Source organism: Leptonotus elevatus, chromosome 5, assembly GCF_054856555.1.
Source record: "Leptonotus elevatus isolate MCC_2025b chromosome 5, RoL_Lele_1.0, whole genome shotgun sequence".
NCBI classification, from domain to species: Eukaryota; Metazoa; Chordata; class Actinopteri; order Syngnathiformes; family Syngnathidae; genus Leptonotus; species Leptonotus elevatus.
This window is the reverse complement of record NC_141243.1, coordinates 1,596,654-1,623,380: the sequence shown is the minus strand read 5'-3', so window position 1 is coordinate 1,623,380 and position 26,727 is coordinate 1,596,654. Positions and strand designations below refer to the sequence as shown.

General features: G+C 41.5%; 2 protein-coding genes and 1 long non-coding RNA gene across 3 annotated transcripts; 1 reads left to right on the top strand and 2 right to left on the bottom strand.

Annotated features, from left to right (window-relative positions):
- Positions 1 to 19: 19 nt before the first annotated feature.
- Positions 20 to 21,493, top strand: LOC147173194 (uncharacterized). The gene is made up of 2 exons (XR_015094766.1): positions 20 to 100; positions 21,188 to 21,493. It is a non-coding gene; the product is annotated as an uncharacterized LOC147173194 (long non-coding RNA).
- Positions 2,192 to 7,765, bottom strand: fgf5 (fibroblast growth factor 5). The gene is made up of 3 exons (XM_086076702.1): positions 7,376 to 7,765; positions 5,957 to 6,060; positions 2,192 to 2,935 (listed from the first exon to the last, which is right to left on the bottom strand). Exons 1-3 carry the CDS (start codon positions 7,737 to 7,739, stop codon positions 2,558 to 2,560), a joined length of 846 nt encoding a protein of 281 aa, XP_085932828.1. The 5' UTR covers positions 7,740 to 7,765; the 3' UTR covers positions 2,192 to 2,557.
- Positions 12,484 to 20,174, bottom strand: prdm8b (PR domain containing 8b). Its single transcript, XM_086077066.1, has 4 exons — positions 19,906 to 20,174; positions 18,032 to 18,265; positions 15,796 to 16,027; positions 12,484 to 15,412 (listed from the first exon to the last, which is right to left on the bottom strand). The coding sequence occupies exons 2-4, from the start codon at positions 18,254 to 18,256 to the stop codon at positions 14,160 to 14,162; spliced, it is 1,710 nt and encodes a 569-aa protein (XP_085933192.1). The 5' UTR covers positions 18,257 to 18,265; positions 19,906 to 20,174; the 3' UTR covers positions 12,484 to 14,159.
- Positions 21,494 to 26,727: the final 5,234 nt, after the last annotated feature.

The window sequence follows — 26,727 nt, the reverse complement described above, 5'->3', positions numbered from 1 at the left end:
TTACGACACTTTACCGGAAGCGGAAGTTGTGCTCACCTGGGCTAATCAGAATGCTTGAATGAGGTTTTATAAATGGTCGACGAGCCTGAAACGTTCTTTGGTAAGTTTAATCAAAGATTGTTTTTTAAATATGTTGTTTATTCTGTTCGTTAACTGAACTCATATTTATTTTGATATTGTTACATTGTTATCTGCAAATGGCATATGAATAAACTAGTGAATTTTATTTGCGACCGATGGTTAGCATTAATCCAGGCCCTTCTTTATACTAATAAACATGCATAATTATCATTTTGATGTTTGTAGTTTTATATAGTTGAATCCAAGAAATATTCACTCTATCTTGAAGAACGTTATTCAACATCTTTCATGTTTCTTATGTCTTGGATACAATGAGTGCCACGGAGGAGGGGGGACTTCTTTGGTTTCCGTTTCCGGTTTGCGACGTGTGGGCCGCGTCCCAGTACTTGCGCTTCCGCCTTTGTGCCCCTCGGTTGCGTGTTCCCGTCAACGGGTGCGAGGCTGCGAGTGTGTAGTGTCCGAAGCATTTCAGATGGCCGAGACGCGCTCCTGCTCATTGGCGGGAGGGCGTCTCGGCCATCTGAAACGGTTGGGGTGCGAGTGCCGGAAACGGCGCTGATGTGTAAAACCCGGAAATCCGTGGCATCTACCCCATTCACAGAATCCATTTGGTCTGTTTTAGTTTTTAGCGTTAAGTAATTTAAAGGGATACTGGATTCATTTGGCCATTTTCAGCAGTAAAAAAGTTAATATTTTGTGTAGAATGAATTTAATAACTTCATCATGTACAATTAATACCTTTCAAAAGTAAAGTTTTCCACTTCTGGTCAGCTGAAGATGACATCACCTGTGCTAAGGAAGTAGGCAACGACCAATTATGACTCAGTTTGCTGGCCAACCGCAGAAAACAGGTGAAAGCAAGTGGAAAATTTGTTTTTAAAGGTATTAATTACATGTGAAAAAGAAGGACGTTATCAAATTCGTTTTGGATAAAATGTTAACTTTTGATTGCTGAAACTGGTTCAATGAGTCAAGCATCCCTTTAAAGGGATACTTGACTCATTGAGCCATTTTCTTTTGTTCTTTTCTTTTTCTGGAGAGCTCAGTATTGTTCATTCTGTAATTTTACCGATTTGACATGTCATCATCATTGCTCTCTTTTTTAAAAAATATATATTTTATTAATTTTTTTATTTTGTATGCGTGAGTGTGTATTCATTAGTTAGAAAATGGCTCAATGAGTCAAGTATCCCTTTAATTTGATAACTAGGTAACGAGCAATCATGGCTCAGTTTGCTAATGTCACGTGACCAATTTATTTATTTAGAAGAAAAAAAAATCCTACAAGAGAAAAGTTGTGTTTTTGGGGGGGACCAAAAAAATCTAAATTGTAGTCATGTAATAGTCAACAATTGCTTTCTTTCTAAGTTTTCAAACTTTTTTTTCTTAATATTTAAAATACAGTTTCAATCTTGTATTAAAAAAAAAATTCTTGGAAATAATCTAACTTTTATCCTTAAATACTAGCATGAATTGATTCAAAAAAATGATAATCTTATTATAATCTTATTTTAACTTTAAAAGACATTATAACATAGTATTGCTTTTCTCCTTGAGCTGTTTTGTGGCTGGTGGGCGACATTGCGTAGCCAGGAAGAGCCTATACAATGTTTTTAAAGGTGATAGCACACTTGACAGTTTTTTTACTCAGTTAAGCAATAAAAATACAAACATGAAATATTTGTAGATAATATACACAAATAACACTTTTACTTCTTGAGGAATCGGTGCAACACTTTTGTTTTCAAATCAGAGCTACAGTACGTTTGGACGCAATCGTGCCCGAGCCTTCCCCAGACTGCCGAGAAATCGGAAGAGTTTTTCGCCTTAAGAATTTGGTACAATCTTATAGTATTACATTTGTCTTGGAAAAATACACATCTTTAATCTTCTGAAATATTACAAAATTAAATTCATGTTTATTTTCTGGACTAAAAAAAAGTCATGAATTACAATAATTAAGTTGAAAAAAAGAGTTGTAGCTACAACTCTTTATTTATTTATTTATATATATTTTTTCTTCTTTTTCTTTGTTCTTTTTTCAACATTTTCTTTTTTAAAGGAAAACAATAATCACAATATCACAGAAGAATATTGCTGCCATACCATGTAAAAAACAAAAAAAAGAGTTAAACATCATGTGTTAAGGTTAGCTTCAGGATTCGGCTAAAGAAATTGAAACAATTCCTTCCGGTTTCGGTCACTGGCGGAACGTAAACATAAGCCGGATTATTTCAGTGAAAGAGGTGTCACACAATCCAAGATTTTTTTTTCTCGCAAAAAAATAAAAATCGCCCATTTTTACGATCGGAGAGGTACATTTCTTGAAATGCAACAAAACACTCAAAGAACATAGCTAGCGTTTAGACGTTGGAAATCCTCAGTATGAAGAAGTTTTTTTTCCAAAACATTTGAGTTTTTAATCGAAGCTTGAGGATGTCGGGAATGCTGTGAAGTTTTTCTGACGCGGCGCGTTCTATCCAAAACGATACTTGGGCCAGTACTTGACCTGTCTGGGCCGCGTCCCCTCTTGGACCTTTGCATTCAGCGTTGGCGGTGCTTTGGGCGGCGCTTTGGGCGGCGCTTTGTGCCGCCCATCGCCTTTCCCGCCTGTGACGGCGAACCCGCGTTCGCCGCCCCCGTTGTCACCCTCGCCCATCCTAGGCAGGAAGTGCGTGGAGACGTGCTGGGCTTTGACCCGCGGGCTGGAGCCCATCTTGGCTTTGCCTCGCTTGTTGAGGGCTACGAACCACTGGCGGCCGGTCCTGCGGTTCGAGTGGAGTACGGAAGCGTACGTGTTGTAGCTGTTCTCCTGGAAACGCTCGCGGAACTTGCAGTCGTCCGTAAATGACTCCTATGCAAGAAGACAAAATGGGAGTCAAAGTTTTAAACATAAGTTTAGAATCAGATTTTTCAGAGGAAAAAAATTATAATATCAAAGTCACTTTTTTTTTTTTTAAGTCCAATCATTACAAGTAGGCATGGGCTGATTACCGGTTTGCTCTGCCTTTAAAAAGTCACGTTTTTAATAACCGCTAATACTAGCTGTCACCGGTAATGAGCTCTTTTATTAATTTTTTCTGAGGTGACTTCTAAGTAGGGCACAAAATGGTGCCGGTGGTACTAGTTAGCCCCAAGGACAGCATGAGTAGCCCACAGGTGAGTATAACATGCATAAATAAATAAATATAATAGATTGTGTTCAATGAGGACAAACATGATTTTTTTATTTACCCGAACATTTCTAGAGCTGTTATTTTAATACCGTGATACCGCAATAATTTTGCTCACGGTTGTCCTACCGTCAGAATCAAATATCGATTTATGCCTAAAAACTTGCAAGATTAACACAGTTCTTAAGAAAAACAAAAGGAAATTATAATATTCAAGAATGAAATCATAGTATTAGACGAGTCCGTCATATTTGTTTTTCCTGTTTTAGTTGTATTGTTTTTAATATTTTTTTCCAGAAAAAGTATTTGAAATGATCGTAAATGGCATTTTTTTTCTGCAAAAATCGTAAGAATTGAAAAAAAAATTGTCTTGTAATATCACAACTTTTTCTATCAAAGAAATCCATTTTGGAATGTATTGCTTTAAAAAAAATCAAGTTGACTTGAATCATGTAAAATTCAGTAAAAAAATAAAAAGTTTTGTTTAATTTTTTTTCTTTAATCCTGTAATATTCAAACTTATTCTTGAAGGAAATACAGTACAACTTTAATGTTGTATCTTTACAACTTTTTTCTCAAAAGAAATGACTAATTCTGTAATATTATGAATTTTTCATTGCAAAATTTTATGGATTAAATCTTATCTAAATTTAACATTATGACATTTCCTTTCCCAAAAAGAACTTGAATGCAACTTTTCTTCTTCCTGACTTTTTGTTTTCATCGTCATGTAAACATATTTTGTTTACGCGTCATCTCCAAGTCAGGGAAAGACGACGTCATAACTGGCAAATTTACGAGGACGCGTCTGGAAACTACCAGACACACTTGCAAACGTTTCCCACATAATTAACCCGTAATAAGCTAATTATCTCGGTTTGTAAACTGAAGCTAATTGCACGCTGGGACACGTCAATGACCCGCTTTTGACGCTATTTAATGCTAAAGTGTGCTAACCGCTAACACAAACCGCTAGGATCATCCCGCCGCACGCTAATGTTCACTACGCTCCTTGTTTGGAGGCTAAAAATAGCTCCGGTGGGAACCAAACCAAACTGTGGGTGTTCTTGCCATTTTGTGCCGCTGTTCCGAAACAAAACAAACGTTTCCCGCTCATGTGCAGCGTAGTGGAAAAACTGAAGCCGTGACGCGGCGGGGAAACATGGCCGTCGCATAAATACTAGCTTTGGCTGCATGCAAGATTTGAAAGAAATTATATCACAAGACTAGATTAAGTGCATAAATTGCACTTAATAGCTGATGCTAAGATGAATGCTGATGAAGTAAATCGATAGATAAATTATGTGAAAATTCCAAAGTATTAATCTTAGTTGAAAGATAAATTAATAAAAAGAACACTTGAACCTGGAAGGCGTGAATTTTTGAGGCAATTTAGTGAAGTTCGTTTTGAAAATATTTTTTCTCCGTGTTTTTAATGTTTTAAATAACCGGATTTAAAAAACAAATTTCCAAGAAAAAAAACATGAGTCACTCTTTTATTTTATGGAAAAGTCGTAAAAAAAAAGATGAAATGGTAACATTACAAAAAAGTGTTACAAGATTAAAGTTGTACTTTGTACGAAAAAATTTGTTTTATAAATAACAATAAGTTTCATTTATAAAAAATTGTATTATGATGAAGTCATAATATTGCAAAGTGTAGTCATTTTTTAAATTCCTAATATCACAATTTCATTTATATTGTTTGGGACCGTAACACAATAAATACAATTATTTACAATGACTGAAGATTAGAGCTTAATATTTTTGGAGGGGAAAAACGTACATATTGAAATTGTATTTGAGGGGAAATAAGTCGTAATGAAGGATTAAAGTCGGATTTGAATCACAGCCTTAAAATCAGTTTTAGGAGAAAAAAAATAGCAGTATAAGAAAAAATAATTTTTTTACATTTCATACCATCCGAAGATAAATGTTACATTTTTAACTTTGGGAAACTGTGTAAAATAAAATAAAACAATGGTGACGTTGACGTTCCATAAAGTTTGTCTCGGTGAAGTTGCCGTACAAATTTCAATGAGCCGTCGGCTTCATTTCAACAGTTCCGATGACTTTGAATTGTCACTTAACGACTTGACTTCATGCCGAATTGTGACTGGACTGGTCGCCTTTGAAGTGGCCGCTGGGCTCTCCCGGCTGACGGGATTTGCTGAAACAAAAGCGGGGTCCTCGTAAAGGCTCCTGGGGGGCCCCCCCTAATCGCTTTTACTCCGTATTGATTTCCACTTCAGCTGCGCCTTATCAACCATCCCAGACAGGACTTAATCTTTCTCGCCCGCTAATACGCTCTAACCGGGGGACCGCCTCCCTGACAATGTTCCCGTCGTTATGCTATGCTACGCTAAGCTACGTTATGTTACATGTGGGTTGAAGCTAAACTGGAACCGTAATCATTCATCAATGAGATGCAGGGATTCCACATTTAGAAGACTTTTCTTGGGTTACCAGTCGCGGTGCTAAAAAATGGTTTTAAGGCTGAGTTACAGTTTCAAGTTGGGGTTCAAGGCAGGGTTAGGGTCCCAAAAAGGGGTTTCAAGCTATAAAATAACAAACTAGCGATCAATGTGTTTTCAGGGAATAACGGAGCATAAGATGCAAAAATACATCTTCAAATTTGCGAATATACGAGCGGAGTGACTATCTGATGTAGCATGTTAGCATAGCATCGTGCTAGCACTCACAGTGGCGTGGAGACGTCCTTTCTTATTCATGGCCAGGAATCTGTTACTGTACGCTCCTCGGATGCCAATCACGCCCTGGGACACGGCAAATAGCTCCAGAACGCCTGCAAACACAAAGGGTTGATTCCTTGATTTATTAATTAATTAATTGATCGATTGACTGACTGATTGAGTGAAGTCACACGGCATGATTTCTAGTACGACTGATGAAATGCAACTGGTTGACAATATTGCTCTTTGAACACCTTCCTTGTATTTTACAATTTTTTTTTAAAGAAAGATTGCTTCAATTTTACTTTAAAATAAGGATGTTCAATACCACTTTTCCAGACCGAGCACAAGTATTTACTCTTTGAGTACTCACTAAGTACTGATACCTCGAATACTTTTGATATATACAATTTAATTTAACACAATGACAAAAGACAAAGACCTTTCTTTCTGATGCAAATAATGATTCGTCAATACCTTAAAATAAGGCCTGGTACCGATAACTTGCCCATCCCTTGCCTGTGCAGTTGCTTAATTAAGGTTGTATGGGATTGTAGGGTCTAAAACAAATATTATGCTTTCAAATAGTTCAAGTCTGGATTAGCTGTTGAAAACAAGAGGTTACGGTTTCCAAGTAGCATTTCAAAGGCAAAATTGAAATGAGGGTTTTAATGCAGATGTTAGGCTTTTAAGTAGAGTTTAAAAGCAGAATTAGTGCTTCAAACAATGGCTTGGGGTTCAAATGAGGGTTTCAACAATGCAGAGTTAGTGCTTTAGAGTTAAAAAAAATAAACAAACAGTACTGCTGTGGATTAGCGTTTCAAATGAGGGTTTTCAAGCCGAGGTGAGCGATTCGAATCAGGGTCGGGATGTAAACATGCAAAGGTCAGGTTCTCAAGAACTGCTGTCCTGCCTGTTTTAGACGCGACACACCCAATTGGAATGATCGGCTCATCAGCAAGAAGTCCGATAAGGATCTGATCATTGAATCAGGTGTGTCGGAGAAGGGAAACATCTCACCTGGGCAGGACAGTGACTCTCGAGGACCAGGGTTTGGATTTCAATTTCAACGGACTCTGACTCTAAATTCGGGTTTCGATATAGTTAGGGCTCCAAACCGCCGTGAAGGTGTCAGAGTAACGCTTTCTGCCAGAATAAGTGATTCGAATGATGGTGAGAGGGTTTAAAACTTGATTAAGTGTTTCAAAGTGTTTCAAGACGGGATAAAAAGTTGGGTCTCTAGCCTGGACTGGGGTTTGAAAGAAGGGTTTCAAATCCGGGTTAGGACTAAATTGACCCAAACTTCTAGTTTCATATTAGGGTTTAAATCTGGATTCGACGCATGCAGAAAAAAAAACACACGTGAGCGCGTGCACGCGGGCACGCTGCGCGCCGACGCATAACCGACGCGCATGCACGTAAACTTACTCAGACGGTCGGCCTCATGGCTGCCGTTAACTCTGCCGTCCGGGTGGATCTGCAGGTGGAAGCCGATGCCCACCCTGCAGTAGAGCCGGCACGTCCTGCGGCCCGAGCGGGCTTCCGTTTCCGTTTCCGTTTCCGTTTCCAACTCCCGCTCGCCCGCCTGGCCCGGGCGTCGCGCCGCGGCCACCAAGTGCGCGACGGCGAGCAGGTAAAGCCGAACGTTCATGCTCGACCACCCGCCACTCGAACCCCTCGCATTCCCGGATGAAATCCTACACGGGCGCGCGCGCGCGCGCACGCACGCACGCACACTCGACGAGCCGCCGCAGGATATTTTTACCGCCGATGATCTCACCGCTCCGGGCATGCCTCCCTTTCGAACCGCGATCAGCGACCACCGGCGGCCACTGGAGCGACGCGAGCCGCGCGCGTCCGAAGCTCCCGCGCGCCAGCCGGGACGCACGAAGCGCGCCTTTTTACGCACACGCCGGCGGGAAGGCGACGAGACAATGCGCGCTTTCAGGGAAATGTAAAAAAACGTCAAGCATTTTCAGTTTCTGCAGTAAATGCTCACAATGAGCATAAGGTGACAAATGCAACAGAGGTTTGAAGTAATTGCATCAAACTGTGAGTAAACAGGATTAGTTCACGCAGGGAAACAGAATCGTCGGGGATTGGTCCGTTTCTGAAGTGTTTCGATTTGTAAAGAAGTGCAATTCATACATGTGTGCCATACAACGCAGGTGTGAAGCAATTAAAGTGCGCTGATTAGTTCATGAGAAAGCAAAGTCTTCAATATTTGTTTTCTGTTTGTGCAAAGAACTGCAAACAAACTGCTTCTACAACTAAATATGAGTTCACTTGTTCACAGGAAACCAACACCTGGGAGCATTTGCAGTAAATGTTTAAGTTTGTACGGAGGCAAAAGAAGATAAATGGACCCATGTAACACAAGTGTGAAGCAATTAAAAATAACCCTCATGTGGCTAAATATTAGGCCAAAGGTTCACGGAAAGGCAAACTCTTTATGTATTTGTCAGTTTGTAAAGTAGTTGAGTTTGTAAAGAAGCACAAGTGGATCAATACTCGATGCAACGCAGGTTTGAAGCGGTTGCCTATCATTCGTTTTACAACTAATTATTAAAAGGAAGCAAAATCTGTGAGCATTTTTCAGTTTATATAGTAAATACGTTTGTAAAGAATTTCTGGTCACATGTATGGATCCGTGAACTCCATACAACACAGGTATGAAACACTAAATGTGACTTTAAGAAGCATTCAAGCTTTTTTTCACATTATACAGTAAATGTCTGAACCCAAACGTCCTAGAGTCCAAGTTGTAGACTGCATGCAACACAGGTGTGAAACAGTTGCAAGAAAAAAGTATGCAACCAAACATGTAACACAGATGTGAAGCAGTTCTCTGAAACTGTTTACTACCTGTTGTCATGTTTGGAATGATTGTGCAATAGAGTCCATTGGCTCTTGGTTCGGTGATAATTTTGAGGTACCATGCAACACAGGTGCGAAACTGTTGAAAAAAGAAGGTGACAAACCACATCAAGTCATATCTCAAATTAAAGGCAACGATAAATGCTTTCTAGCTCTGAAATTAAGTCCAACATATGACCTTATATGATGAATTAATCACCAAAAACGTGATTTCCCCCCACCCCTTAACCAAAAGACCATCATGTAGTTGTTACAAGTTCTTCAAAGTGGGTCACACCAGCGCTTTCACTGGTGCCAGCCAAGCTTCAATCTCCCCCCTGCGGAGGATTATGAGCCACAAAGCTAAGCTAATTGTCTGCAGCCAGCTGAGCTCGGGTCGGGCTGGGCCGGCGTCGCCCGCTGTGTAAACAGCGCGCCACTGTTCCTAATGTAGCGCCATTCCGTTAGCCCAACAGCTAATCCCTCCAGTCGTATAAACAAGGAGCGGCGTCCCCGCTTGATTCCGCCTTTTAACACCCTCGCCATCTGAGCCTCTGGTTGATCAGCCAGCTGTGTTGTGCTTTTTCTTTGCCTTTTTTGTGTGTGTTGTGTTGTGTTGTGTGTGGGGGGGGGGGGTAAGAGAGAATATCATCCAATCACATGAAGTCTATTGATTTTGAAGGATGTTGATGCGTTTCAAGTTGCTTGCCGAATCTTTCCAAGTTAGCAGACTTTTTCTTCCGCTCTGTTTTATATATATATATATATATATATTTAAAAAATGGCACCGTCCAAGGGTTGTCGGAGGGAACAAGTGTTACACAAATCTCCCGCCGGCTTTCAACGCCGTGCCGGAAATTCCACAGCAGGAAGCGCAGTGAAGACAGGTAGCATATTTCCCACCACTCGGCATGATGGCTACATCTAAGAGTGGGCGACAGTTCAGTCTATAAATAGATAAATGCTGCCAGTCTATTTTTTTTTACAATCAGGAAATATTAGATTATCAATTCAAAAGCATTAGGATAAATATCCCATCAAATCCAATAAACAAGTCATCATACCCAAGAAATGATTTGTCATTGTCACTTTTTTTTTTAAACTTAAATTTCCTCAGTGGAGTGTGTTTTGTTGGTTTAATTTTCTAACAAAAATTAAAAACATTTTTTTAGATGAGTCAGTTTGACCCGATGAGTATTTCATGTCTACACACCCCTATTCAAATGCAAAAGTTATGTGATGTAAAAATACCAGAGTAATACAAAGCAAAACATCCACCATGAATGTGATCTATAGCAATTCCAATTAGCAGTCCTAGAAAGCCTACTAGAACATCAGAACTTTATTTGGGGATAATCAGAGGGACTTTCATGGTGTCACGTGCATGTAGACTCACATTTAACACACGTTTGAATGGGATTGGTTTATTTATATAACAGTTGTATGAAACCTGTAATTAATTTTTACTATACTATACCTTTTTTTTTTTACAAAAAAGATCCTTCAATTGAGTTGTAGGTCACATAGCGGTTTTTGAACATGGGTGTGTAGACTTTTTATAACCACTTTAAAATAGTTTTCGGTATGAAATTTATTCTAAAGTAATTTATTTTATTTTTTATTTTTTTTAAGTGATCAGCTTGACCTGGGTCATGTGCCATAATCCAGTCAGAAACCGCAAAAAAAATACCAAGAAATTGTCAGCCAAACAAGGGTAAAAATGTAGCATGAGTGGCCGGGGTCGAGGTGGGCGGGGCCAAATAGAAGTTGCACCTTAGCACAGAAAAGTGTCCTTGCGTTGGCCTGCCCATGCACGTGGGACCCTGACGCAAGCCACAAGGCATGAGATCGCTAAATGCCACTCATGGTCTGTCTGCTCACTCAGTATTGTGTGTCTGTGTCAGCGTGTATTTAAGCGTGCGCGTGTGCGTGCATATGTCGTGCGTGTTTGTGAGAAGTTGTTTCAAAGTGCACGTGCATGAGAGCGGCTCGGATTACTGAGCAGTTCGGCGCGTTGACGTGAAACGCGTGAGATGTAAAAACACACCTTTTGGATTGCGCCGATCATGTGACCGTCGTGGCCTGGCCTCCCATTGGCCTCTCGTCTTTCTTCCCGCGGCCTCGACGCTCGCCAAAAACTCAAAATGGCGATATAGGAAATACAACACGTTTTGTACTGTGTGTGTGTGTGTGTGTGTGTGTGTGTGTGTGTGTGTGTGTGTGTGTGTGTGTGTGTGTGTGTGTGTGTGTGTGTGTGTGTGTGTGTGTGCATTGAGATGCTGCCATGAGATTGGCTGATTAGAAATTTGCATTACGAGCATTTGGACAGGTGTGCCTAATAAAGTGGCCGCTGTGTGTGTGTGCGTGTGTGTGTGCGCGCGTAGATAGATAGATAGATGCTAATTGTAAATTGCAGCTTCCCATTGACATTTTTACATTTGCTCTTTGGCAGTACTTCCTTTTTCTTGCCACTTGATGGCGCTCTTGATCTGTTTTCAACTCTTTCCCTCCTTTGCTGAGCTCGCCACGTCCGTCGGCACGTTTATGCCCTTTTTAATGTACCAAAATGTCTTATTATTTTTCTTTACGTGCCCTAACGCGGTTTTAATATAGCGCATACAATTAAATAATGTCTCGATATCATTTATCATAAGTACCAGATGCGACCTTGTTAGAATGTGAGGAGAAAAAAAAGGGTGTACTCAGCGTCAGGCATGACCATATTGCATTTTCCCTATAAATAAACATCATCATTGGAAATGTTTCATGTTAAGTTGTGCAACCTGCATTTTACGTTTTTTTTTTACGAATATTTAACATGATAAAATCAAAAAAAATTATATATACAAATAAAATAATAATAATAATAAATAAAAGCGAGAAATGCCGAAAACACAGACAAACTTCATTGTCTTACGAGACAGAAGGATGCCAAGAAGAACATATTAAACATGTTTTATAGTATAATAAATACCTGTTTCGCTCGCAGATTTTCAAATTAGAAATATTTTTATGATAAATGACAGCATTTGTATGTGCTTAAAAAAATGCTAATTATGCTCAAAATTTGACGTTGAATGTAACGTTTTCAACAAATATTTCATTATATATTTAGATCGAGATTTATTGCATCATCACATATCATTATATGATCACATTTAATGATTGATCTTTGAAGTCATATTTTTTTGATATTTTACATATTTTCAATTGTACATTTTGAAAGAACAAATTGACAAATGCTTGTTGCGACCTCACAATAATTCTCTTTGTTGCAGCCTGTAGAATTGTGATTAAACCCAATCATGATAATATTGTGGGGATTTTAAAAAAAACGTTTTACACATATATTTTAAATCCCTCCCTTTTTATGCAATACATCTCAAAATGCTTGTCGCTGTATAATTACACCTAATTATACCTAATGAACAAATCAAATCCAATGCAACATTTTTTTCATTAGCCCCAAAGACGCGCAGTGTAATTAGCTATAATTAAGCATCGACGGACGACAACCATTTTCTGATTTTAGTCATTAACAATGTAATAGTTTACTTTGGAAATTAATTGTTTATAGTAAGTCAAGAAGGTGTCATGAATAAGCGGAATTGATATTCCTTGGTACTATAAAAATGAAAAGAAATATCCATAAATGTGTGAATAAGAGGACAAAAGAGCAGTGCCATTTGAAAATAAAGCTATTTTTTTTATTGTCATTGCATTCAACATGATTAGATCAACTGTCATACGTAGTAAATTTCCCCCGACAAACGCAAAAGAAACACGAGAACCCCCCACACAAGGACACAAAATAGGATTATTGGCATTATTAATATCATTATCACACTTTGTATTTCAAATCGGAAAATTTTGTATTTACACATGGTCGGCATGTGGAGTGGATTAAGATTTCCCGTCGGAGTGCGTGCATGCACACACACACACACACACACACACACACACGCACACACACACACACAGAGTGTCTAGTATATTCGTGTAGGATATAAAATACAACTCACTGTACATTTACACATATTTCCATCTTCCCTTATTACACGTGTAAGTGCTTCATAAATAGATTCATTTCAAACGAGACATTTGTTCTTTGTACACAAAAAGGAAACTTCCAGAAAAGGAGTGCAAATGGGAGGGGGGTGGGGGGGGGGGCAGGGGGTCCGGCAGGGGCGCCGTAAGGGGAGTGGTGAAGTCAGTGATGATGACTCTAAGGCAGAGGTTCTCAAATTGAAGTTTCCCCAAGCCCAACTCGGGGGCCCGACAAAAAGCGGACATGCTGAAGCTAAACCAATTACCGTAATGTCTTCAGTGAACAAGCAGGGCGAAAAACTTGGCTCCTTTTTGACTGTCATTGCGATGCCCTCCACGGCGATTTTTTTTTGAAAATTCAGTCCCTGAAGCTCGCTTTATTTATTAAGCAGCATGACATTTGGTAGACTTGTCTATCATGAATAATCCCACCAAAAAAGTCTCAAGAAGCCATCACGGAAAAGACACAGGAAGTCTGCCATTTTGGTTTGACGTGGCCATCTTGGCCTTTGATTAAGGGGTCGTTGGATTGTTTTTAGTTGTCTTTGTTTTTTTCCAAGACAGCCCACGGAGCTCGTTTTTTTTTAAGCAGCATGAAATTTGGTCGGCTCGTCTACCATGAGCAGACTCACAAAAAAAAGTGTCAGGAAGTCGGCAATTTTGCTTACAAGCGACCATTTTAGGCTTATTTTGACTGCTTCTAAAACAAACTTCTCCAAGAGAGTTTTGTAAAATCAGCCCCTGAAGCCCTTTTCTCTAAGCAACATGACATTTAGTAGCCATTATCCATCATGAACAGACCTACAAAAAAGTCTCAAGAAGCCTTGCTGGAAAAGACACAGCAAGTCAGCTATTTAGCTTCAAATCAGGTCTTTTGGTTTCCTCCTCTCCAAAAATTCAGCCCCTTAAGCCACCTATCGAATCATGTCAACAATCCTCGTTCAGGCTTTCTCAACTAAACTTGAGCTCTTGACTAAAAGTTTGGAAATGTGGAGGCTCGTCCCCAAGGAAGTACATTGAAACGATATATGTATCGGAATTGAGAGACAAGCTTTTGTGTGTCAGGGACAAGTTTTGCCTTGGTTGTTAGTAAAAAGAAATTCTGAAAAGTCTGCTTGAGCAAATCAGATCCAACCCGATGTCATTTTTAAAGGTAATGCTGTCTTGGAAGAACTTCAAAAATGTTTGAGAATCTCTACTCTTAGGGAACATGACTGACAAGGACGCCTTTGAATATTTCCGTTATTTTGCCTCCCGCCCCCAATCCCCGACGGCCCCCCCCCCTGGCACCGGGGCCCGAGCCCCCGAGTCAGTTGTGCGAGGTCATGTGACGTGACAAATGGTGACGCTCTCGGAAGGACTCGTTGCAGATGGGACACTTGAGCTTCTCCTCGCGCCGCCGCTTGACCAGCGGCTCCATGGCAAACTCCTTCTTGTGGTGCGAGCGCATGTGATACACCAGGTCCGAAGTCATGCGGAAGGAGGCGTTACACTTGGCGCACCAGTTCTGCGCCGGCAAGCACAGGGACGTGAACGAGGGCGGCAGGAGCGTGAGCGCCGAGGGCATCTGCAGCTGGACGCTGCCCGAGTTCTTGGGCCAGAAGGTGGCGGCGGCGGCGGCGGCGGCGTACACGAAGGGGCTCTGCTTGGCCACGCCGCCCGGCACGGGGCAGTTGGCGCCCAGTTCGGCGCCGTGCAGCTTGGCGGCCAGGTGGTCGGCCTGGTAGAGGCGACTGGACGAGATGGCGTTTCCCACCGCCGGGTGGCAGTCCAGCAGCTTGGGCGGCATCACCAGCGAGGAGATCTGGGAGTAGGCGGATCGGGTCGGTTGGCTGAAGGCGCTCTTCCGCTCGCCGCCGCCGCCGCCGCCGCCCGCCTGGCTCACCGAGGTGAAGGCGCTCGCCATGGGCGGCGCTTGGGGCGGCTGCGTCTCCGACAGAACCTGCCGGATGTTCAGGTGCTTGTCCGAGGGGCCGCTGCCGGGTCGGTCTTTGTTCTCGGAGTTGGCGGCCGACGCGCTTTTGCTGGCGCCGTGGTTCTTGAGAGTCTGAACCGACTTCTTGACTTCGGTGAAGGCGCTGCACTTGGTCTCCGAGGAGCTGGACGAGGAAAGCGACCGGTGGTTCTCCTCCAAGCCGTACACTCCCCGGTAGTTCTGCGCCGACGTCGCCAGCTCCTCCTTGGACTTGGACTGCGGCAGGCCGGGTCGTCTGCACTCCCGCTCGTCCACCGCGGAGAACTTTCTCTTCCCCGAGCTCTCGCTGCACACCTCCGCCTCCCTGTCGCTCAACGGGCTGCCGGTCCGGTTGTTCTCCATGTCCCGGGCCAGGTTGTGAAAGTCCGTGGAGGGTTTGCTGGCGTCGCCCTCGGAGCGGCCGTGCTTGGGGCTGCTCCTGGTGGGCGTCGCGCTCGGCCGGTCCGGGCTGCGCTCCCTGCCGGGCTCCTCGTCCGCCGCCGTCAGGCTCTGCAGCCTTTTGGTGCACCGGAAGCGCAAGTGCGCCAAAAATGGGAACTCAAACTGGAACCTTTGGCTGCAGTCCGGACACGAGTGGTGGGATGAACCTTTTTTTTGAGAAGAAAGACACAATCATTAGTTTCTGATGAGACTTTCACAGACCGAACTTGTCATTTCTCCTCAAAGAAAAAGCTTCTTTTGCCAAAGTAGACTTTTAGAATGTACAGTGATGATCACAAATCCTCGAAATGTGAGATGAAAATCTTTTACAAGAGGAGACATCACAAACACACTGCAGCAACATCCCAAATGTTCTGTGGTGATCCCAAACCCCCCAAAACTACGGCCGCCGGTACTATTTGGCTCTCAAAGCGCGAGAGTTTCGACCTCCCGAATGGATTGCGTTGACCACAAACAAACCGCAAACAGACTTTTTTTTTTTTTTTGACTCTTCTTCTGCAAGAGATTGTTGGCGGGCTCCGCATCGCACCTTTGCTCTTGGCGGGCACCCTGGCGGCGGTGAGCATCAGCAGTTCCACCAGGTCCTTCCCGTACCACACCAGCAGCTCCTCGTCCTTCTCGATGCGCCGCAGCGAACGGTAGAAGAGTTGACCGTTCTTCACGTACGCCTCCAGATTCTGCTCGTCCTTGTCGCGGGCCGACTGCACCAGGCGGAGCCACATCAGGCCCTCCGACGTGCTGTTGGCCGCCGACGTGTCCACCTGGCAAAGACGTCGGAAATATTTTTCATTGCCATTAGGGCTGCGCACGAATCGGCGGCGACTCAAATTGAGCAGCGCTAAAAACAAACGGCAAATCTGAATTTTTGCATGCGAGTCAAAACACGTCATATTGTCGTCGGAGAGAATGTTTGAATGACACGTCTGGCTATGGCGAATACGTTGGGGGAGTGCACATGCGTGAAAGCTGCGTGAAAACTACAAACGCGCTACATTCAAAAAGTCAAATCAGTATTAGCGGATTTTTGCTAGCGGCGGTTGTTTTTCTGTCACAAACAGCAGCGGGCTACTATATTGTTCCAATAGCTTTTCATTCTTATTTTGTGCCAAAATACTGAATGGCACATTTTGAATTTTTTGAAAAAAAAGTTGCACATTTTTAGAAATGAATACACAATTTTATAAAAATCTGAATTTGAAATACATTTTCCAACTGGCAGGTTTTGAGCACAAAAGGTAAAACACATCTCTTTAATGGTCCTCATTCAATATTACTACAGCAATTATTTAATTGTTCGCTATGTAAATCATTTAAAAAAAATTTTTTAATTAATAAGCGTTTCTACAAAAATTGAAATAACTTCAGACAGAGAATCTTAATTCATTTTCCTCTTTTTTTGCACATTTTTTTCAGTAAAAAAAAGTCTGTCTTCATTTTAAGTCCAGCAAAATTTTAATGTATTTTTTGTTTATAAACTTTGAACTACAAAATATATATTGCATTCAGAGTACATTACACGGTCAATACTAAATGTGGAATTAAGTGAATTATTTTTGCGCATGTTATTAAATGACAATTTTATCATTATAATAAATGAGCTTGTATCCAGTAGTCTTTTTTTTTTTTTTTAAACAAACAGAATCGATCCCTTTCTGTGTTCACATTGCTAATTGAACGTATATTTGGTTCTTTCCGGTCCATTTCATTTTCTGACAACTTCTCAGTAGAGACCAACACCGGATCTCGATATTGAAGCTGTTAGCATCTTTTGTGTTCAATATGACACCAATTTTTGCCGTCACTTGTCTTTTGTAGACAAGTATCACAATAGGCCTTCCATGTTTCCCCCCCGATATATACAGCATTAATTTCTACATAATCACTCTATCGTGATATTGTTGGCAACATATCGCAGTTTCCGAATTTTTTTTTTTAGATAGGCTATCGATGTTTTTTTTTTTACCCCCTAGGATTTTAATCATCATCATATGACAATACCATTCTCGGTAATATATCCAATTTCGTGAGTTACTCTTTGAGTCTCACCCGTGGTGTTAAAAAAATAAGCGTTTCCCTTTCAGATGTGCATTCTCACCTCAATGCCTCTTTCGTTGAGACATCATCTCTGGCAAAAAAACAACATATCAAAATATCACCTGTACTTTTCCATTCCTATGGAAGTGTGTTGCTGTCACATGCCGTAGGAAAAATAAAGCTCAACGTCACGGTATAACATGATTACCATTTAACGTGATCATTTTCACATTTTAATGTAACCAATTTTAATTTACCACGTGAAAACGCATGTTGTCACAATTTACGGCTGACTTCCGGTTTCGGTGAGCGTAGAGTCCTTTTTTGTGTCGTAAATCAAAGTTACTAGCTAACTAGCCTTTCTGCTCTTACTGTGAAAAATAAAGATTTAGGATTTAATAATAAAAAGGAGACCTACGTAGGTACATAGCCAGTCAGGTGAACTGGAAAGAATTGCTTCGTTTTTTTTTTTTTTTTTTTTTGTTCTGATACGGAAACTGTAGTTATCATATAATTGATCACGTTAGCACGTGAATCTCATCATATTCCATGAAACGTGATCGAATTTGATATTGAACATTTTCTGCGGCAGCAACACGCGCGTCTGGTCGCGAAAGAAGTTACACGCGGCGATGACGTCATCGCCATATCGCGCCGTCGTCGTCGTCGTCATCGACTTCATCAAAGATCTGAAAAAATGTCATCTGGCGGTGTGCTTTTTTTTTTTTTACCCGGAAGATGTACGGGGCGGTGCGCTTGTCGGTGGCCTTGAGCGCGACGAAGGCGATGCTGTCGTACATGGACGTGTGGCTGAGCACGCACGGCCCGAAGATGGCGCTCTCGGGCACGTCGCAGGTGGTGTACACGCTGGTGAAGATGTCGGTCAGACACTGCTGCACCGCCTTGGCGTCGCCGTCCCACAGCTGCGCCTTGTGCTGCGAGCTCGACTCCTCCATGGCCGAACCCTGCAGCGCGGACGAACCGCACGGTTATTGAAAAAAACCAAAAAAAAAAACTCAACAAAACAGTCACGGGCTCAGAAGAGAGAAAATACACGTATAATACATCTAATTAAGCAGTTTAATGATCGCTTTTATTTCTATTCATGATTTTAAAAAAAATGTTCATAAAAACAATGATAATCATAAACGATATTTTATAAGCGCTTTTCAATACGCCCATGACGGCTTTTTCTATTTGTTTTCATATGAAGACAAATAAACGTCATGACGATTTCAACCGCAATATGGATGTAATTCATCTTTTTTTTTTTTTATCCTATAACAGTATTCAACATTAATTTAAAACCACAGTATTATTACTGTCAAAGGCGTTGTTTTCGGTTTTTGTACGTTTAAAAAAAAAAATTCAAAATACGCACCTTTGCAAACAAACAATAGGCCTACTTAAATCACAGATGGAGATTTGCTTCACGTGCAAGGTTGCAAATAATAAAAAAATGATCGGAGGCCCACACACGCATGACATATTTTTCTACTACATTCAAAACAATATTCTACAGTAGGACAAGACAAACGATTATAAAATAATATTGCATAATTAGGCGTGAAATGCGAAATAAATTGCCTATAGTTGCAAGTGAACAAAACATTTTTAAATTAAATTCCCGAATCCTTTTCTATTTTAATTGTAATATTTTATGTGTAGGCTATATATAATAAAAGTACGAGGTTCCGTGCGGTGTTACAAAAGCACGTCCGGGATTTTAATTCCTTTATTATAATAAAAAGAATACAGCGTAATCTTGATCCCGTCATAAAATCATCCATTCTCTTTTCTTTTTTTTTAATCCTCGTTTCCTCGCTCCTTACACCAGCCTCATTTGCATAATCCGCCACTTTCCACCCGGCATGCGAGAGAGTAATTAAAGCAGCACGAGCGCTTCATTATTATGATGATGATTTATTTCTTTTTTCTCGCGCTTTCTCTCTCCCTCGCGTAAACTCGCACCTGACGCGCGATTAAAATGTCATAAACAAAAGGGATTTCTTTTCGCGTTTCAAATGGAACAAACAAACAAAATACGTTGTATTTATTTGTGCTCCATTTTAAATGACAACTCATTTGAATTGCGTGACAAGTATAGAAAGAATGCGCTTTTGTGAAATGTGCTCTTTTGAGACGATTTTTGGCACTGGTGGAATGAAAATATGTCGATTTAAAATGCAATGCATGAGTAAAATAAAATACTCCCATTCAAAAAAAAAAAAATGCTGATAAGTGTAAATCCTCTCGCCAGCTGTGACAACAAACCAAAATAGTAAAAAGAAAGGACAAATATTTGCGATTTGAAATGAGCTCGCACGGGACCTCATTGCGTTTCGCGACTATTTTACAAAAGCTTCTCCGGTGCGCCGCAGCCGTGCTCGGCTTAATCGGTCTCGGGGTGGTCGGTGCTCGGGGGCGAGCCGGACTCCTGTTCGGCCCATCTGCCCAACACAACAGCAGGCTTTAAAAAGCCCCCCTCCAACTCGATCCAACCCCTCCCAACCCCCCATTCTCATCACATTATTATCATTATCATCATCATCATCATTATTATTATTATTGTTGTTGTTCTAATTGCGCTGTCTTTAGCTCCTACCTCTTGCGCAGAATCGGAACCAAATAATCCACAAGCCGGAGTCAGTCACAAGAAGCGACGAATGAGAAAGAAAGAAAAAAGCCCGCACAAAAGCAATCAAAAGGCAGAAGGGAATGTTGCGTTGTTTGCTTCCTCAAAAATGTGTCAGAAGCAGGACGCGTCCCGCTCCGGCCCGGTGTTGCGCGCGCCGCCGACGTGTTCCGGTGCTGTGGACGACTCGCAGGGCGACGCGCGCGTTTTGTTGCCGGCACATAATCTCCCCAATGAGGCGTGTCACTCCGCGTCTCCTCCTTTTAACTCTTCACTGGCCGACTGCCGCTTGACGACTCTTATTATGGGACTCCCCCCTTCAACCCCCTTCACTGCCCCCCCCCCCCCCCTTCCCCAAACCACTCACCCATCAAGCCACCTCCCACCCCTCATTATTATTGTAATTCTCATCAAAAGCCTTGATGCTTCCTAAAAACCCACTTTTGGGGGAAAATCCATTTTTTAAAGTCTAATTTCACCCGGGAAATGTCTTATTGCTCCAAATGGACCTTTTATCAAATGACGGTACCAACAACCTTGTCCTTTCGCACCAGCACACCGTGCAACGGAAGCCGGCTCAGGTGGCTCGTCAGCCGGCATCGTTCCCGCGGGATTTGGTGGCGGAACCTGCTTGCCAAGTTCACTGAGTCTTGTTCGATCAAGCTTCTCCGCCTCCAGGTTCCATATCCGAACACCGATCCCGTGAGCCCGTGAGCAGCAACCGGCTCAGGAGACTCCTTAAGCGGCCCCGACCTGGCTCAGCTTCCCGCGGGACGGGAGTGATGGCGGCGGCGAACTGCCCGGTCCTGTTCATTTATTTTCACGTGATCACTAACAGACCCAAATTGGCATTCGATCACAATCAATTTGCCTCAAGTCACAACAATGTTCACCTCGAGTTTTTCCCAGCCGGCCCAGGAGCCTCTGCAGGAGGTGGCAACATGGACGGCGGACCAAGTTATGTTGGTCCGCCGCCTTCCTTGATCCGTGACCTCAAATTGATCTTTTGCTACGATCGATTAATATGCCCCAACCTTCCCCATGCACCGAATAGAACACCGGCTCATTCCGCGAGTAGAAGCCGACTCGGACCCTCCTCAGACGGCCTTGCTCACTCACTTCCTGCATCTCGACAGTTCCCTGCTCTCATTATATTTATTTTCATGTATCAGGTCAACATTGAGCCAAATGGACCTTTTTATTCCACACATCGATGTTCTAATTGCCAAACAACCTTCTTCTCCTGCCCCAGGTTCGACCTGCGCGCACCGGTGCCGCCCGCGAGCTGCGGCCGACTCGGGAGGCTCCTGGCGCGGCCTTTGCTCGGTTCAGCATCCCGCCGAAATGATGGAAGCCGCGGTCCGCTCTCCGGCAATACCCCGAGGCGCACTTAGGGGGCGCCAGCGTATAATGCTGCCGGCTGCGGCGTGCAGGCGAGTGAGGCCATTTTTTTTTACATTTTTTTTTTTACCTTGATGTCAAGTGCATGATTCATAAGCACTTTTAAAGGCAGGGATATGATGACAAATTGATGATGGTATTAAAGTGTAATCACACACTTTTTTCGCTCAATAATTTCCACTCAAGATCCACTTGAGGCGACTAATGATACAATTTGAAGATGTCTCGTCCTTTTAGGTGTTTGCCCTTGTGCTCCATCATAAATCCATCAGATCAATGGCGGCGCTGTATAAACAAATAAGACCTTCATCTTTTTGGGATTATTCTAAATAAATCAAAATGGCCAAACAAACACGAAAGCTGCCGAAAGCGACTCGTGTGCTTTTAATTAACTGCTGCATAAAAAAAAAAAACAAAATAAATAAAAATGCGAGTTCATGTACCGACATTCTGTTTCAATTTTTATGATACATTTATTATGAAATAGTAAATTTGTCTTTTTCAACATAAAGTCATTATGAATATGATTATATTCAGCCCTGCCTTTGGAGTTTTTTTTTTCTTCTTTTTCTCCAGAGATAAAATGTAATCGGCCGAACCGTGTCAATGTCATGAAATAGGATATCGGGAAGGAACATTATTACAAGTATTCAATATGCAATGCAGTAATGGGAAATATAACACACACACACACACTCACACAACAGCACAAATGCATACACAATCTCACGCACAAAGATAAAACACGTACACAAACCAACATGTAGCACGCGTTAAGAAACGTTTTAAAAACGCAAAGACACACGAGTGACATAAACGCAACACAAATGCTTCTCACGGAGCGCATACGATAACAAACGACTCCTTTTATATCTGAAACACGCACACACAATATGTACACTCACATACAACACACCCACACAACACAGACACACACACGTTAAACACACACACGCAGTGCGGTCGAAATGTATTTACCCTCATTTTTTTTTTTGCATCGTTTCCCTATTTTAATGTTTAAGATCATCAAAGAAATGTCAATAAGAGACAAAATGAACCCAAGCCAACAATAAATGGCGTTTTTAAATGCTGACTTGAATTACGCACACTTGCTTTCCTTCAACTGCACTTTTACAATTTCAGAGCATGAAATTGAGAGCATCCTTTTGAAGGTCATGTCACGACATTTCCTTTGGGTCAGTCCAGACCAGAACTTTCATTCAGAAGTTGACTTGCGCATGTTTTTTTTTTTTTTTTTTGTCCTGCTGTGGGGTCAGCTTGAGGTCACAGACTGAAGATTGTTCTTCAGGCTTTTCTGCTTAAAAAAAAAAAAAAAATGCACAACTCGTGCTTCCATCAATAACTGCAAGTCGTCCAGGTCGTGGAGTATCAAAGCAGCCCCAGACCAAAACACACACACACACACACACACACCAGCATATTTATCATTAGGATGTTTTTTTGTTGTTGCAACAAACACTCAAAAATGCACATACAACAGACACACGCCCGCACACATCAAACATATACACACAACTCACACATAAACAACGTCTTAGAGATTATTATTATTATTATTATTATTGTTATTATTTACACTACACACAAAACACACATAACAACCAAAATCCTTAAAACACACATCGTGTGCATACAGCAGACACACACGAACAACACCGGTGATGTCGCCGCCTTACACAATCAATTAGTCGAGTTCTAATTGAACCAAATGTGTACAATTATGAATTAAGGAGTTCATATCGCCGATTTTTAAAGCAAACGCTTGCGTTTGTTGTGCGTACAAACAGGATGAATCCACCAAGAGTGACTGGCGGTCGTGTCAGGCAAATAATACAAATACCTCAGAGAGGAGAAAAAAAAGCGGATAAAAAAAAAAAGATGAATTAATAGTGAGCCCCCCCCCACCCCATTTAAAGCGCCAATTTATCCAAAAGGGGGACGGTGGCCAAGAAATATTGTGTAGGGCACATATGGCACTTCAGCTGCCATATGTGCCACTTTTCACTCAAATTGGCAAAGATGTCCGTGATGGTCAGCGGCGACTGCCAAAAACACAACCAGGCCCCAGCACGGTGGGGTGGGGGGGCGGGGTAGGAATGGGGGGGGGGGGGGGCTTGAGGAGTGTGGGACGCTGGCGAGGGTTCATATCACCACAGAAGAAGAAGACGACGATGATAGGAAGGGGGTGGGAATGAAAGATGGTCACATGATGGGCCAACAACATTCATATATGAGGGGGGGGGGGGGTCAGGCGATTACAATTTTCAATCGTAATTAATCGCATGACTTTAATAGTTAACTCGCGATTAAACACACATTTGATATCTGTTCTAAATGTACGTCAGTGTTTCAGTGCGCCACGACACATTGTAAGACACCTCCTGAAATCTATCAAATGAAAAAAACTAGGGGTGTCTGGCGATTTAAAATTTTAATCTTAATTAATTGCATGCAATAGTTAACTCAGGATTAATTGCAAATTTGATATCTGTTCTAAATGTACAATAAAATGTAATTTTTTTTCTAAATATTCATACTTTTGTTAACATAAAAGTGGCATTTTTTTTAAACTAATAGAAATATGGCTGCATATTTTTGTCAGTGATACCGTAATTTCTTAATAATTAATAAAATAGATTTAAAAATATGTACTGTATTGTAAAAAAGTGTGTGATATTGATTTGCATTGAGGTTATTTTTCTGCCACTAGATGGCATAAATGCATTTGTAAGACATTGGTGACAGCTCAATACATTTTTCTTTTTATATTAAGAGCGATGTAATCTTTAACATGAAGTCACTTGTGAAATTCTGCACATTTTTAAAATTGTGAAAGACAACATGACGCCAGTCTCCACAAATATATGCATAATTATTACATTTATGACTGCTAAATTTTGACATGGACGTGTCTGCTGCGTTGCGACTCGAATTCCCCCACGACACGCTTTCCAAGTAGGGGGCGCTCATTAATCGTGCTTTCAAAAAATGAGTGGTGTTAAAGGAATTTATTAACACACTAATTTTGACACCCCTAATATGTATATATATGACACAAAAATGGGTCTATTTTAGACAAAATGACCCATTTTTTGTGTTGTTTTACAAAACAACCCCATTTTTGCATTGTTTTGTGCAAAAAGTTGGAAAAACAGATGAAGTATATAAAAATGTGACTGCCCGAAACAAGAAAAGTCTAAATTATAAAAATATGAATGTCATGTTTTTTCAGCATAGTTTGTGGTACACGATGCAAAAGGATTGCATCCTATCAAGTCAAGAGTGAACAATGCATATAAGTAACAAAAACCCCCAAAACAACCCCATTGTCCTCTTTTTGACTTCCTTTTCTTTCTCAAGAAGACCTGAACCTCCATCCATTCCCGCGCATCCCATTTTTCCCAGTCCAGCTGCCAGAGCGGCTCAAGGCTGAGGGGTGCGCTGAGGCGCCGTGGCAACATTTAATGTCTTCAACCCTCTCTGGCCTCGGGCCGTCCTCCATAAAACACACAAAAACACACACGTGCGCACACACAGCCAAAACGCGCACGTCTGCCTATGTCAGGCCGGCCCGGCCGGCCCATCGCTGCCGTCCACTCGTCTGGCACAAGTGGGCCGATTCGCTCCGACTGCGTTTCAAACTTTCTTCGTCAATGCCTTGTAAGGGGGCGAGACGCCAGTGGTGGCAAGGAACCAAGTACAAATACTCGAGTAAATCTTGAAGGGGCAACATCAGTGTGAGCTTAAGTCCTTCATCAAAAGTTCAGCTTTCAAAATAAAAGCATGCAAAAATAATGACACTTTCAATACGCTTTATTTGGCAATTTGGTGGCTTTTAGTGCCGTCGCACTCGAACCATTTGGCGCAGTTTTATTGGGTGCGACTGTTAAACAAGTCACAACATGACCCAGGAAAGTCTGAAGCTGAAATTTTTATTATATCGCATGCTTTTATTTGGAAAATGTGACTTTTTTTTTTTACAGGATGTTGCCCAATCTTAGAATTTTGATTAATCACGATTAATCGCTTAATTAACTCATTCACTGCCATTGACGGCTATAGACGTCAAAAATTCATTTGAACTATTTCCATTAGTTTAACATTTTCCCCCCCACTTTTGTTAACAAGAGTATGAAAACCTAGAAAAAAATTATTGTACATTTAGAGTAGAAATCACTATTGAAGTCATGCAATTAATTACAATTAAAACATTTAATTGCCTGACGCGATTTAAAAAAAAGAGAAAAGATGATTAAAAATTAGGGGCGTCAGGCAATTCAAAATTTTTTATCGTAATTAATCGCATGACTTCACTAAATGTTATCTCTGTTCTAAATGTACAGTATAAAAATCTAGGTTTTCATAAAAAGTGGAAAAAAAGTTTAAACTAGTAGAAATAGTTCAAATGAATTTTCGACGTCTATAGCCGTCAATGGCAGTGAATGAGTTAAAGAGGCTTTTTTATAAAAAAAAATTTGCCCGCCAAATTTAAAGAGCACCTGTTATGTGTTAATTCTTTCCAAATGAGGACGTCTTTGACATTTTTGGATCCGCTGCACACTCTCATCCTCTTTTTTCTAATCAGTTCATTACTTGCCTCATTTAAAATGCAAAATAAAATTGACCCATGAACAAATATTCTGAATGTCCTACACAAACATTTATTAAATGCTTTACTATAATGCATGCAGTTATGTTTATTGCTCATAAGCAACCTTTAACGTAACCATCCACTGTCAAGATCGAGGATAATCTGTGGTCGAAATTAATATTGCGATTAATCGGCAATAATACATGATTAATGCGATCATTTTTTTGTGAATAATTGATTAGTTAACGCTTTAACTTTGATAGCACTAATTCTATTGTACATTTAGAACAGATATAAAATTGATGATTAATCGTGAGTTAACTATCGAAGTCATGCGATGAATTATCATTCAAAAAAAATGAATCGCCTGACATCATAATTGCGACATAACATTGTTGGTCGTATGAGATGCGTTCATTTGCATAATTCTCCACTGAAGGCGCAGGTACCAAACGCACGGCCCGCCAAAGGTGGAAGTAGAAAAAAAATGGAAAAATGGAAAGCCACGTATTAATCATGGCTGCCGGCGATCAAACCTGCCAGCTTCTCATTGTCCCCGTTTTGTGTAGCGTGTCACGTCGCTCAGCTCATTTTCATGACAAAGCCGCTCGCAACGTGTCCGGCAGGACCCGCCCGGCGCGCCACGGCTTGTTTTTGATGTGGTGCCGGGACGCCGCGTGACGCGTGACGGGCCGGACGGGCCTACGGGAGAGGCTGGCGGCAAGAAGCCCCCCCCCCCCCCCACCTGCCCCCCCCCACCCTTAGCATACGACAACAAC